Source organism: Dromiciops gliroides, chromosome 2 (genome assembly GCF_019393635.1).
Source record: "Dromiciops gliroides isolate mDroGli1 chromosome 2, mDroGli1.pri, whole genome shotgun sequence".
NCBI lineage: Eukaryota > Metazoa > Chordata > Mammalia > Microbiotheria > Microbiotheriidae > Dromiciops > Dromiciops gliroides.
Genome location: NC_057862.1, coordinates 558532438 through 558548017, shown reverse-complemented (window position 1 = coordinate 558548017; position 15580 = coordinate 558532438). Strand labels below are relative to the sequence as shown.

At 36.4% G+C, this 15580-nt stretch overlaps 1 protein-coding gene across 1 annotated transcript in view; it reads left to right on the top strand.

The window, feature by feature from the left end:
- CFAP61 (cilia and flagella associated protein 61) overlaps positions 1–15580 on the top strand; it is a 354788-nt gene that overhangs the window by 186983 nt on the left and 152225 nt on the right. Inside the window, exon 18 of the mRNA XM_043987819.1 lies at positions 3073–3200. Coding sequence (XP_043843754.1) covers positions 3073–3200 — 128 coding nt within the window. The remainder of the gene's footprint in view (positions 1–3072; positions 3201–15580) is intronic.

Here is a 15580-nt window from a genome sequence, read left to right as displayed (position 1 = left end):
GTCACTGTGTTCCCAGCATACAGCACAGGACTCTGGGCATCTAACTGGCTGTTGAATTAAATTGAGATAGGTTCTGGATGAACAACTTTTGACCCCAATAGGTTAAAAACCCCACATTCACAGAATCATAACATTCTCAGCATAGAAAAGAACTTAGAGGTAAGCCACACCTACTGATATCTGAGCAGGAATCTTTTCTATTAAGACCCCAAATAAATGTTCATTTAATCTCTATGTGAAGACCCCTATCCTCCAGGGATTCATTAACCTCTGCTACCCCTACCCCTACCCATTCCACTTTTGGAACAAGTCAAATTGTTTGGAAATTTTTTCTTATATGGATCAAAAATCTTCCTTTTTGTAAAGTCTAGCAACTGGTCCTGATAATGCCCTTTAGGGACAAACAAACAACAAAAAAGAAAAATCCCTTCAATATATGACAGCACTTCCACAGGCAGTGAACATACCTCCTCCCCCTATCTCTTAAGCTGTCACCTCACCATCAAGATCACTGCTCCAGCTTATTAATGACCACCTTAAAATGTGGGTCCCAGAATTGAACTCACTGAAGGATCCATCCATGATGATTCTATACTCATGCCTCTCCGCTGTTTATGACTCTGAGCTTGAGACTAAATTTTTGGCCTCTCTTTGTATCCCCAGAATTTAGCACAGCAGGCACTTAATAAATGTTTATTGACTTGCCATTGTGCTAGATATTGGGGATACAAGGCAAAAATGAAAGGGTCTTCACTCCAAGGAGCTTACATTCTATCAGGAAAGATTTCATATACAAACAGAAGTACAAATCAGGGGGAAAACAACAACTAAAAACAAGGCAGTTTAGGGGGAAGGGACCCAGGAGTTGGGAGATCTAGACAGGCTTCATTTTCTAAGTTTTGTGGACTCTGCCTCTGCAAATCTTTTTATCCTTGAGGCCAATACTCTAACTGAAATGTTCATGATCTCCCTAGAATAGTCTCCTAACTGGTAGTCCTGCCTCCAGGCTCTGTTTCATCCAATCTATCCTATGTAACTTTATCATACAACTTAAGTCACAATACACAAGTGCCTTGTGGTCAGGGACTGTTTTGTATTCTTAGCACCTTGAATTTGGTAGGTATTTTTAATACATACTTGTTGAGTATTATGGGTATTCGTGTACTTGCCTTGTTATTATTTAGTTGTTTTAGTCACGGCCATTTCTTTGTGGCCCCATTGGGGTTTTCCTTAGTGAAGTTACTGGAGTGGTTTACTATTTCCTTCTCCAGCTCATTTTACAGATGAGGAAACTGAGGCAAACAAAGTTAAATGACTTGCCCAGGTTCACACAGCTGGTAAGAGTCTGAGGCCAGATTTGAACTTAGGAAGATGAATCTTCTTTATTCCAAGCCCAGTGTTCTATATACTGCATCACTTAGCTGCCATACTTGCCTTAATCCCCACCTTTACTAGATTTTAAGTTCTTTAAGGTGTGGAGGGGACAAGGGGAGGGGTAGGAAAACGTGTCTTTTTCATGTTTATGTCCTCTGCAATCCCTAGGGTGCATCTTTTGGCCTCAATAAGAACTGAACAAATAAATATATGAATGATCAAACTATCTAGAATGAACTAGAGGAAAACTCACCATTTAATGAATAATTCTATCTTAATTGAAGTTCCACCTGAGTGGCTAGGTCATTAATAAATGCTTGGAGATTGATTGTGCTTGTTTTATTAGTGTAGCTCCCTGTAAGGAATGGGGGCTTCTAAAAAGTGCGGTTTTCCAGGGTGGAAGGAGAGACTAAGGGATCGTGAGAGGTAGAAATTTTCAGTAGAGTGGAGGCAGAGGACTTTGGAGCTTGGGAGGGGGGTGCAGAAGAGTTGCAGAGTGGGGGCTGTTTGTATGTGAATGACATTGCCAGCCCAGATTAACCACAGGATCAACTATAATCATTAACATTTGGAACCTTTCCTGGCTAGATGATCTGCTCAAGGACTGATCTACTCGGACAAAACTTGCTGTTGTCCTGAACGTGCCACGAGGCATGGCTGAGAACTAGTGAATTTATCCATTCTCAATATCCTCCCTCCCTCTTTCCCCCTAGTTGCTTTCTGGTGACCTGGCATCACTTGCCCTTTCAGGTTTCATGCTCTTTTTCAACTTCATTTATTTGCTGTTTTTACCTTTATAATGGGTATGTTTCCAGATAAGCTGCTGGTCTCCTGCAGAGGAGAGGGTAAGAAGGAAAAACAGAATACCTATACTACTATAGAGCAGAGGCTAGTCTATGCTCAGTGGCTAGGGAAGAGAAAAGATTCTTTGCTAATATGTGGTCTCTCATCTTACTGAATTTTATCTAGCGTATAGAGCCAAAAGAACAAAAATGAATCTCTGAGACCAATTGCTCTGGATTTTATAAAGAAAAACCATGAACCTACATTGAGCTCTCTGGCAACATAAAGCAGAGTTGTATTGGTATTATTTTCAATCCACTGTTCTTTTGCAGGAATTTTTAAAAATCACTTGTCCATTTTATATGGGTCAGTTTGATAAAAACTTAATAAAGATAATCTATAAATCCCTGTGAACAAGCACACATAAACTGTAATATGTCACAATATGCTAAAAATTGAATGAAAGATTGAAGGTTGTCAGTGGCTCTGTGTTGTAGAACATCTAACTCTTCCCTTAGAATACCTCTTAGGCTTTATATGAAATATGTCCACCTGACATACGGACTTAAGCAGTGTCAAACTATATATAAATATTATTAAAGCATAACTCATTGCTCCTTTTAGGTAAAATGGAAATAGAAGTTGCATTTCTTTAATAGATTTATCTTATGTTATTTGGTAATATAGTATAATGTTTTATGCATCCCATTCCCCAATAGAAAAATAGCTCTGTGAAGTCAAGGACCCTGTTTCGTTTCAACTTTGTATCTCCCTCTGTCCATTTTGTTGCTGTTGAACTGAGAAATTATTGGATTAATTTTGACCAATTGTAAAAGATAAAGTGATTGCATTTTTAGGTGCAAATCAGTCACTTTTCCCCTTGAGTTACTATTTTCTGTTTTATTTTTCTTCTAGCCATGTTATGCGCTATACCACACAAATAGAAAGCTAATGCTAGAGCCCAAAGTGACTATCAATGCCAGAATTGTGGTTGTTGGAGCATCCAATGTTGGAATTTCTTTCTTAGAAACATTGATCTTTTGGTAAGTTGGTTTAAAAAAATATTATAATGGTACTAATAATTACTAAAGCCTCTCTTCTTATACCCAAACATAAACCTTTTTCCCCAGCCAAAATAACTTTTTTCCTAACAATTTCCAGTAGCTGTGACATAGTGGAAAGAACCTTGAATTTGGCATCAGAAGTCCTGGGTTCCAGTTCAGTCAGCCAATCAGTCAATAAACATTTATTAAGTGTCTAGATACTAGGCACTGTGCTAAGATAGAAATAAAAAGAAAGACAGTCTCTGCCCTCGAGAAACTTCCAATCTAATAGAAGAAAACAACATATAAAAGGAAGTTGAAAAGCAGGGGGTAGGGGAAGGTACCCAGCAGCAAGGGATGATGCTTAGCACAATGCCTGGCTCATAGTAGGTGTTTTATAAATGTTTATTGAATTTAATTGAAATCATAGAAAAGTCAAAGGAGTCCCAGAGCAGTGTAACTAGTGGGAAATGAGGAGAAGACTATGACAGGCTCCCTCCTTAAATGGAGGTTTTGGAGCTTATATGGTTCTACCAATCAGAGGGCAGAGGGCGATGATGAGATGTGAGTACTAAGGCTGATTTGATCTTGCAGAATTATGACACTTCCTAATGATTAGTTTCCTGGGGCATGAAGGCATCATGAAGTCCAAAGACATCCAAAAGCAATGAATGAAGTTTATTCCTCTGGGTTAGACAATTATTGATCCCACAAGGACACTGTGAAAATATATAATTATCACATGTGAAGAGAGGAAAATTCCTGGATTCTCTAGCCTTCTACATTGAACATTAGGTAGTTCAACTTATCTAATTATTATCTCAAAAGGTACATAGAGAAAACCATAATGAGGTGAGATATAGAGCAAATGCTGCTTCTTGGAAGGAAAAAGAGGCATAGGAAAAATAAAAAACACTCCAGTGCCAGGCTCTAGGCACTTGGAAATTAGACAGTATGGGGTGCTTCCTAAGGAATGATCCTGTCCTCCTCCCTCACTTGGTCCTCTTCTCTGTCTATCTCTATCACATACTCTCTCTCACTGTCCTGTTGGATAATAAGATATTTCAAACCAATGAATTTTCTAGATAACTTAAGTTTACCCCTTCAAGGACCATGGTGAAATGACCCTACCCAGTTAATGAGAGAAGGAAATATATTGACATTGTTCAAACCCAATTCATACTCAAACATTTTTACTTGTATGGTAATGATGGTAAGATAGAGAAACAAAAGACCTGTAGTCTTTGAGATGTGGTCCATGACCTTATTATGAGACTGGGTGAATCCTGTAGTTCAGAAACTAGGGGCAAGAGCAGAAACTGAGAGGCAAGTCAGGGCACCAATCCTTAGTTTAAGATATTAAAGAAGAAACCAAAGGCCGGGACAGTGTCCCTTGGGCTAGGTGCAAAGAATGACCCACATTCCCAAGAAAATCATGGATATCATGAGCATCCTGGGTTTTCTCCTAAGTGCTATTTTTTTTTCATTTTTATCAATTTTTGTTGGAGTTTTTCTAAAATATATTAAATATTTAACTTACAAAATTTGTATTGTAAAATTTTGTAAGACAATGAGAACTCAACTTGATCTCCTTAAAGCAATGTAATAAATGGTTCTCAGATAGTCCACAAAAATAACCTATTTAACAACCTGACTCATATATTCAAATGGGTCTGTGATTTCATTGTTGTGGATATTTCCTTGCTCAATGCACACCTCATCTGTTTCTGTCCAGCTTCTCCCTATGACTCTTGTCCATGTCCTCCCATAAGTTAACCACAAGGGGGGTCAACTAATGTGCTAGACCGTGATCTCCTTGAAAACAAGGACTGTCTTTTTGCCTTTCTTTTTTAGTGTTTAGCAAAGTGCCTGCCACATAGTAGGTGCTTAATAAATGTTTATTGACTTACTGACTAGATATTTATTTTGTTCATGGGGCATTTACTTGTTTTCCTTCTACTTCCTTATTTGTTAGGTGTCACAGCCTGCCTACACCCACCTTCCATTTCTCCATTGTCCTCTACATTGCCCAAGTGATATTCAATTGTAATTGTAAATCTTTGTAGACTGTAGTGTTCTATGACTCAAAACCATTTGACAACATTGGTAAAATATTGATTTTTTTAAAAAATGGAACTTCATTTCTGGGCCATTCTTTGGTATTTTTCTGAATCTTTCTAAATTGTGGTTTAAGAACTGAACACAGTTGCTAACGAATTGGAAAATGAGGGGATACCCATCAATTGGGGAATGGTTGGACAAGTTATTGTATATGAATGTGAAGGGATACTATTGTGGTGTAAGAGATAATGGAGAGGGTTTCAGAAAAATCAAGGAATCAGTACTTGTATGTACTGATGAAAAGTGAACTGAGCTGATTCAGGAGCATAATTTATATAACAATTCTGTAATTCCAAAGAACTTAAGGAGAAACTTTCTTTTTATCCACTACCAGATAAAGAGCTGATGGATTCAGAGTGCAAATTGAAGCCCATTTTCTTTATTTTGTTTCCTTTCCTTTCCTTTCTTTCTTTGGACATGATTAATATTGGAATTTGTTTTTCATGACTAAATTAATTTGTAATGGGTTTTGGTTTTCTTGCCTTTTCAATGAATGGGGGAGCAGGAGACGGGAGATAGAGAATTCAGAATTTAAAATAACTTTTAAAGAAAAAACTGGACATAATATTCCAGATGTAGCCTGACTAGGGCAGAGTACAGTGGTGCTATCACTTCTTTGTTCCTGAGCTATACTTCTCTTAAAACAACCCAAGATCACATTAATTTTTTTGATTTCCACATGAAATTGTTGGCAAACATTCAGTTTGCAACCACCCTAACGTCCCCAGGCTTTCTTTCTTTCTTTCTTTGTTTTTTATAAAAACTGCTTCTCTTTTTTTAAAAAAAATTATTTAAATTTTATTTTTATTTCTGAATTTTCTCCCTTTCCCTTTCCTCACCCAATATTACATATATATGTGTGTGTGTGTATATATATATTCATGCAAAACAAATTCTTTCATTAGCCATGTTAAAAAAAATAAGAAATTTATGGACATACCTTCAGTTTCTAATTCTTTGATACCATAGAAAAGCTGCTATTAATATTATTGTATGTATGGGTCCTATTCTTTATTTAATGTCTCTAGGGTATGGATCTAGTAGTGGGATCACTGGGTCAAGGACATAAAGCGTTCACTAGTGTTTTGGTAATAGATCCAAATTTATTTCCAGAATTGTTGGACTAAATCCACTTAATGTGCATAATTATAGGTGTTTTCCCACAGCCCCTCTAGTATCGGCTATTTAAAATTTTTGTCATCCTAGCTAATCTGAAGTGTATGAGGTGGTACCTCAGAGTTCTTTTAATTTGGATTTCTATAATAATTAATTGTTTAGAGCATTTTTATGTGACTATTGACAGTTTGATTTTCTTCTGAAAACTACCTATTCATATCCTTTGATGATTTATCAATTGGGGAATGGATCTTATTCTTGTAACTTAGTTATTCTTGTGACTCGGTTCCCTTTATATCTTAGAAATGAAACCTTTATCAGAGAAACTTGCTACAAAAATTTTTCCTCCAACTTTCAGCTTTTCTTCTAATTTTAGCTGCATTGCTTTTGTTTGTGCAAAAAAAATTAAAATTTTATGTAATAAAATTATCCATTTTACATCTTGTGAACATCTGTATCTCTTGTTTGGTTCTGTACACTTTGCATATGCATAGATCTGACAGGTAATTTCTTCCATGTTCCACTAATTTATTTATAATTTCATCCTTTATGAATAAACCACGTACCCATTTTAAGCTTGTCTTGGTAGATGGTGTGTGAGGTGATGGTCTATATTTAGTCTCTGCCACACTACTTTCCAATTTTCCCAATGGTTTTTATAAAATAGTGAATTCTTACCCAGTAGTTAAGATCTTTGGATTTATCTAATGCTAGATTTCTGTGCTTATTTGCTTTTGCATATTATATACCTAATCTGTTCCACTGATCAACCTCTGTATTTCTTATTCAATATCAACTTGTTCTGATGATGATGTCTCTGTAGCATAGTTTGAGATCCAATACTGCTAGGCTTCCTTTTTTCTTATTTCCCCCCTACTGATTCCCTTGATATTCTTGATCATTTGTTCGTCTAGATGAATTTTCTTATGATTTTTTTCTGGATCAATAAAGTAATTTTTTAGTATTTGAATTGGTATGGAGCTGAATAAGTAAATAAATTTAGGTAGTATAATTGTTATTATATTACTTGGCTTACACATGAGCAATTAAAATTTCTCCAATTATTTAGATCTGTCTTTATTTGCATGAAGAGTATTTGGTAATTGTGTTTATTAGTTCTACATTTGTTTTGGCAGGTTGGCTCCCAAGAATGTTATATTGTCTCTAGTTTCTTTCTGTATGCTTGCAGTATATTTTCCTTACCCTGGGAGCTCTATATTTAGGCTACAATATTCTTAGTAGTTTTCATTTGGGGATTTCTTTCAGGATATAACTAGTGGATTCTCTCAATTTCTACTTTGCCCTCTGGCTCCAAAATACCTAAGTAGTTTTCTTTTGTGATTCTTAAAATAGAATATCTAGTCTTATTGTTATACTTATCATTTCTATTATAATATTGAATAGTATTGGTAATAGTGGACATCCTTGTTTCACCCCTGATTTCACTGGAAGGCTTCTAGTTTATTCCCATTACAGATAATGCTTTCTTTTGGTTTTAGATAGATACTATTTATCATTTTAAGAAAAGCTCCATTTATTCCTATACTTTCTATTTTTTTAAAAGGAATGAGCATTGTACCATGCTTTTAGTATTCATCCTATTTCCTGCCCTTGCTTCTATCCTCTGAATTTATCATATTCTGTTATTATATTTGTGTGTATAGCAAATAAATATAATAACAGATTCTACACATGTGTGCAAATACACACACACAGACATACACACACACACACACACACACACACATATATATAAAATCTTTTTCCTTAGAAGATCATAAATTCCTTGAGGTCAGGGACTTGGTCCTTTTATACTGTGCACTGTGTTGTTCAGAGAAGACACTCTAAGCAAATGTTGGCTGAAAGAATGAATGAATGTGTTGCAAAGGGAAAAGTCCAGGAAATTTTCCTTTTACCTTTGATCCCAATGGAGTTTCAGATTTTTGTACATGACAAGAGCAGTGTAGGAATTCTCCCACTCTCTAGTCTAAATAAGATATTGCCTTAGAAAAATGAATGGGTTCTACCTAGTCACCAAAGAATGCCCAGAAGGGCCAACACTCAGTAATTTGACTTAAAAAAAATCAATCATGCCTCTGATTTGGATAATCATTGTAATCTGGCAGGGTGATAAAGAAGGGGAGGTCAGACTACTATTTTTTGAATCCATCATATGTAAATTAATGAATCAATAGGACATTATGGAGCTCAGTCCTATGAATAGGCCTCTAGCAGCTGCAGCCTATCCTTCCCCTCCACCCCTCTTGTCCTTTCCAAGGGAACAGGAGGGCTGTCTAGTCGAAAAGAAACTGAAGACTGTCCTTTCTGACTCCCCAGTCAGCCGCTCTAAGGGAACTAGATTGATTTTTATCTTCAAAATCAGATTATTGCATGGCATGATTTCAGGTTCTCTTCCCTCCCTGCAAATACAGCTTCACTCCGTGGCTTTTCACTGTGCAGATTCCTATGACAGTGAACAAAATCCCTCATACTTCAGATAAAGAATAAAAGGCTTCGAATACAAATGACTTGACTAAAGTATAGAATTTAATCAAGTGATTTAAATACAAGAGTATGTTACTTTGCCCAATAGGTCCTAAAAATGAAAAAAATACGTGCATCAAATATTTTTATTGTTATTATATTTTAAACACACTTGGAGAGCTTACTATTTAAAAGGACAGTTCAGCAAATCCTTTTGTGATATGAATAATCATTCCTTAATCTTTGATTTTTTTGGTTTTTTTTATAGATTTTATTGATACTTTTTGTTTTTAAATTGCTTAGATTTTTTTGTTTTTTTAAATAGATTTTATTCTATTTAATAGATTTAATAAATTTTATTTTATTTAATAGATATCTTTTGTTTTTAAATTGCCCAAATTTTTTTGTTTTTAATGGATTTTATTCTATTTAATAGCTTTAATAAATTTTATTTTATTTAATAGATATCTTGTTTTTTAAATTGCCCATTTTTTTTTGTTTTTTAAAATCTATTTTATTGATGTCTTTTGTTTTTAAATTGCCTAGATTTTTTCTGTATCCTTCCCCCTCTCTCCTACCAGAGTCATCTTTTTATGATGAAGCATCTTTTTAAAAAAATTAAAAAGATGAAGTAGAGCCAAGATGGCAAACTATCAGGAAGCAGTACAGCTGGGCTTCTTCCAAACAAATTTAGAAGATACACCAGACCAAATCCCAGAGACAAAATCTAAGAAAAAAAATCAGAGTGAGTCACTTTTCTAACACAGCTCAGCATAGGGAGACAGATAGAGAGGTCTGTGGATACTGGGGACTGGGTTTGGCAATGAGGATATGGCTTAGTAGAGGGAGAATCTGTCTATCTGGATAAAAGGCGATCCAAAACTCATACTGAGGCACTGGCGGTATGGTACCAGGTGGCATTTGATAGCTCTCTTGCCCACTATCCAGTTCTTGGTCACAGATCCAGGGTAGACTAAGAAGACCTGCACTCAGAGGTGGAGTTCCAGGTAGGGAGCTGTTGAACACCCTGAGCTATGTACCAAGAAAGAAGCAAATTCATAAGCAAGCAGGAGTGCTATGGCTTAGACCCCAGGAACAGAGCAGGGTCCCATTTCCAAATAGCCTAGTCTGAAGCATGCAGAAGAATAACCAGGGCAGGAATCCCAGACCAAAAGGGAGCCTACAGTTCTGTCACTCAACCATCAGAACTTCCCAGCTGGCTGATGAGAGCTGTAACTCAGACCAAAACCTAGGTCAGGAACTTGCAGAGCTCAGACCAAGGGGTCAGCAATCAGATTTTTTCCTGAATGCAGACCACTTTGGGAGCACTGAAAGATTACAGTCCCTCAGCCTGTCCCTGAGATTCTAGAATAATACAACATTCAATACCCACCCCACAAGGAAGTAGGAGCACAACCAGCCCAGACATCCCCTCCAGAAGTGTGCAGAGCTAGCTTTAAAATTAAGTCTAAAGAGAAGTAGGCTGGAAGAATGAGCAAACAATTCCACCACAAAGAGCTTTGCTACAACAAAAAGTGTACTGTAAATACTTCATTGTATATGGATCCTTTCTTTTGTCAATTTCCTCTTTAGGATATATGCCTAGCATTGGAATCTCAGGGTCAAAAGGCATGAATCTTTTTTTTTTTTTTTTTAGTGAGGCAATTGGGGTTAAGTGACTTGCCCAGGGTCACACAGCTAGTAAATGTTAAGTGTCTGAGGACAGATTTGAACTCAGGTACTCCTGACTCCAGGGCTGGTGCTCTAACCACTGCGCCACCTAGCTGCCCCTAAAAGGCATGAATCTTAATTGGTTTTTATATATTGTTTTCCATTAAACATGGTATGTGTCTTCCTATGCATATTAAACATGTCAGAAAATCTCTCCTCTTAATGAACATAATAGGGATATTATCTTTTGCTTTTCTAGTCTCAACAGATCTAATTTTTTCCTCAAATTATTCTCTGAAATTATCATTGACAAGCATCACTAATATCATATTGTATTTGTGCACTATTCGTTTGGTTCTTGCTATTTATCCTGTGATTTTTCTTAGAAATGTTATAATTCAGATTCAGGGATTTAAAAAATCTGAAACATGATTTGTTCAGATTAGGAAATACTACTCTATATGTGACCTGATGTGGATAAAATTTTTTCTATTCTAGTTCAAATGTGGGCTTTTAAAAGTGTGATTTAATCCTTATTGCTGTATAGATGTAAAGAAATAGAATTCTATAAAGCCATGTGTAAGTATCATAATTTTTAAATCATAGCTTTGGTTATAAACAAGTAGAATGGGGTATTATTAGTATTATCCTCAGATGAAATTGCTCTTAGTCTGTAAGTAAAAACATATTTGCTACAGTTTGCTAAAACTAACAGTTTAGCTTCGGGAGAGACCATCACAGCAATGTTAGGATTGTATATATTAAACTAGATGGGTAATCATTAAACTCTTCAGATTTACCAACTATTGTGTAAAAACTCTGCACAGATTTTGGTTTTATTTGGCCTATGCAGTCCCTTCTTTAAAAAAAATGCCACTAACATAGCAAGAACAACAAAAAAGATCTCATGTTTTGCAATCAGGAGAAATTCCCTTATCATCAATTTAATTGAACTCTGTTTAGTTGGATTCAATAAACATGTATTAAGTACTTCCTATGTGCAAGGTTCTATGCTAACCCCTGGGGACATGAAGGTCAAAAACAGCACTGTCTCTGCTCTCAAAGAGATCTGTTTGTTAGCTAATGAGAGACCATGTTTAGGTCCATATATTCTGTGGTACTTGACAGGATCTTTGATGTGTATATTACCTGCCCCACTGCAGAGGCCAACAACTTCACACTTTGGTATTAATAATAATAATAATAATAATAATAATAATAACCATCAGTTATTATGGCTAGAAAACAACCTAACATTCTGGTGATGAGCCTTTGGTCCTCAGACAATAGACACATATTTGGCCTCTTCTATTTTGCTAGGAGTTTCCAAAGCCAAGATGGGGGTGGGGAGGGGGTCACCTCCATGGCAAGAAGAGACAAGAATAGGTTGTCAGTAAAAGATAAGCGTGTGTGTGTGTGTGTTTTTGTGTACATGTTTGTATGTATTTAGGGTTTTGGGTTTTTTTGTTTGTTTTCTTTTTGTCCTGGACTACAATTTCATTAGCATAGGTAACTCCTAGTAAGGAAATTCTCTCTACCAATGCAGATCAGGAATTGTTCTTCAGATTACAACCTGGGATGCTGAGAGGCTAAGTTATTTACTAAGAGTTACAGAGCCAGTATATTTCTTTTTTTAAAAAAAATGTTAAATATTTATTTAAAACACTCATTTAAAAATTTTGAGTTCCAAATTTTCTCCTTTTCTTCAGTCCACACCCCCACCCATTGATAAGGCAAGCAATATATCAGTTACACATGTGAAATCATGCAAAACATATTAGCATATTAGCCATATTACAAACAAAAAAACAAGAAAAATAAAGTGAAAAAAAAATTTCAATCTGCCCTCGGAGTGCCCTCGGCCTCAGACACTTAACACTTACTAGCTGTGTGACCCTGGGCAAGTCATTTAACCCCCATTGCCCCGCAAAAAAAAAGAGAGAGAGAGAGAAGGAAGACAGATTCAGTTCTCTCCCTCTGGTGGTGGATAGCATTTTTCATCATGAGCCCTTTGGAATTGTCTTAAATCGTTGTCTCACTATTGGCTGTTACTGTGTACAGTGTTCTCCTGGTTCTGCTTACTGTACTTTGTATGAGTTCATATAAGTCTTCTCAGGTTTTTTTGAAACCATCCTACTTGTCATTTTTATAGCACAATGGTATTTGATCACAACCATACACCACAAGCCTCTCAGTCTCCCAGGTTGTAAAGTGAAGGATAGTTGCTGATCTGCATTGGTAGAGAGAGTTTCCTTATGAGGAGATCCCTATGCTAATGAAATCATATGTCCCCAATTGATGCACATCCCCTCCATTTCCAGTTATATTCCAGGTATATTTCAAAAGTACGATTTCAGTTTTTCTATTATATGATGCTGCCACACACAGATGCAAACCTAATCTCTGCATTATTTAGAGCTCAGCAGGGTGGAATTGAGACTGAAAAGGAAGTAGGGACTGAGGGAGGTGCTTAAAGGACCAGTGGAACAGATGTGAGCAAGTTGACCACAGAGAGGAGAACGAAGTTGGAAAAGGCCCATGTTGTCCACAAGTCTAGGCAAGGAACTGCAGAAGTTTCCATGTGAAGCATAAGGAAGGGAAGATTGTCTCAAAGATAAATGGACTGAGATTTTATACAAGGACTGTAGCTTCCATAGCACATGGACAATCCTTGCATTCTTCTCATGTACCCCCTTTCCTTCTCTCTCACAGTCTTCCATGCCTGAGGCTCTTGACATGTTAGTTATTAGAAAAATGGAAAGCGTACTGGATTAAGAACTAGGAGATTTGCAACATTGTCTCAGCTCCGATCCCAGTTCTTCCAATGAGCTTTGCGAATTGGTAGAGAAGTTATATAACTTCCCTAAACCTCATTGAGATTCATTAAATGAAGGAACTGGAAAAAGTTCAACTCTATATTTTTGTGATTCTGGTACACTTTCTTTTTGGGTCAGGCTGGTAATGAGAATTGTGTGTGTTTGTGTATGTGTGTGTGTGTGTGTGTGTATGTGTGTATGTACTGTAGTAATATTAAGTTATAGAGAATGTTTCAATTTTTGTTTTTATTATATGTTTCATGTGTAACAACTGGACAATAATTGTAAAATCTCTGAAAGATTCTGAATTTCCTTAGACATATTTTTGAGAACTCTCATCGTTTGATTTGGTTACTGGCAAAGCTATTTAAAGTTGTGTTAAGATCAATTTTGTAGGAAACTTTCCAGCTGATTGCCAATATCTGAAACACCCGAGAGACTTTACAATCACACCTGAAACTCTACAGCTGAGACATGTTAGTTGATCATCAGCATCCATACCTGAAAGACTTTTACCCCACAACTACACCCAGAGGACATCCCAAGAACCATCTGAGATAAGACTTTGAAAGACTTAAATGGACATTTTCCTGTTTTTCTTTTTCCCCTTTGCATACACTATTTATAATGTCCATTTGCTAAAGGGGAGTTCCTCCTTTAGTTTTTCTTTGTTTGTAATGTCCACCTGCTAAAGGGGAGTGCCCCTTTTAGCTTTTGTCAATGTGTCACTCAATTTCTTTTCTCTCTTTTCATTCCCTTTACTTTGTTAGTCATAAGTATCTGTAATGTTATTGCTTCATGCAAGGAAACGATGTCTCTTCATGAAGCACAGGGGAGGAGTGTGAGAACTGAGAAAGCATGAGGTGGCCTTTCTGAGATTTCAAAGGTCAGATTGGCGCCCAGAAGTTACCTCTATTCATAGACCGCCTTTAGGTCATGTCAATTAGTGGACTTGAATGCAACCAGCCAATTATCTTAGAGGGCTTCCGGAGGAACTGGCTGGAACTCTGTCTCTTACTTGAGAAGCATGAGCTGCTAGGTGGAGACAGGTTTTCTCTCTTTCTCCTGTGTAGATCTGGGTTAGGGCTTTTCCATTCTTTCAGAGACGTGCTCTCTCTCTCTTTATCAATTTCTAATATACTTTAATAAATGCTTAAAAGCCTAAACTGTCGCTGAATTTATAAGAAACCTTAGCTAGTTCTCCCCCAACACTGGGAGGGGGCAGGTAAGGACACACACATTCGATTTTAGTCATCACATTGCATACATATACATATATATATATATATACACATGTATATATTATAATATAGCATTATATATGTACATATGCACACATAGCCATATTACAGATTTAACATCAGTCTTATGATTTTTTTTCTTTTTAGTATTAGAATCATAAAACTTAAGAACTGGAAGAGACCAACGCTAGAGATTAGATTGAGGCAGCTGGGTTCATACTGGATAGAGTGCTGGTCATAAGGGTCAGAAGGACCTGAGTTCAAATCCTGTTTTAGACACTTACTGGCTGGTTGTATAGCCCTGGTGCTTTCTGCTTTGGTTTCCTCATATATAAAATGGGGATAATAATAATTCCTACCTTATAGGGTTTTTGTGAGGATCAAATGAGATAATATCTGCGAACCTTAAAGCTCTCTATAAATATTAACTATTGTTATTATAATAGTGCTCATACTTCTAATTTTACAGATGAATTTTGAGTTAATTGGAAAAAATAACTTCTATTGCAAACTATGGCACTCAGTAAGTACTTTGGAATAAAATGGAAATTCATTTTTAAATCATTCTGAATGGTTTTCCAGATTTAGTCTGGCCAACATGTTTTTCAAGGTGGAAAGCTGATGGAATCCATTTACTGAGTGATTTGCAGCCAGTGTGGGGGACTGGACAAATATAGAAGTTTCTTAGTATCACTTGTAAATATATAAGGTGACATAGAACACGGCATAAAAACTAGATTCGTTAAAGTTTAGATATATTAGCAGGGATGGGCAGTTAGGTGGTGCAGTGGATAGAGCATCAGGCCTGGAGTCAGGAAGACCTGAATTTAAATGTGCTCTCAGAGGCTTACTAGCTTTATGACCTTGGGCAAGTTATTTAACCCTGTTTGCTTCAGTTTCCTCATCTGTGGAATAAGTTGGAAAAGGAAAT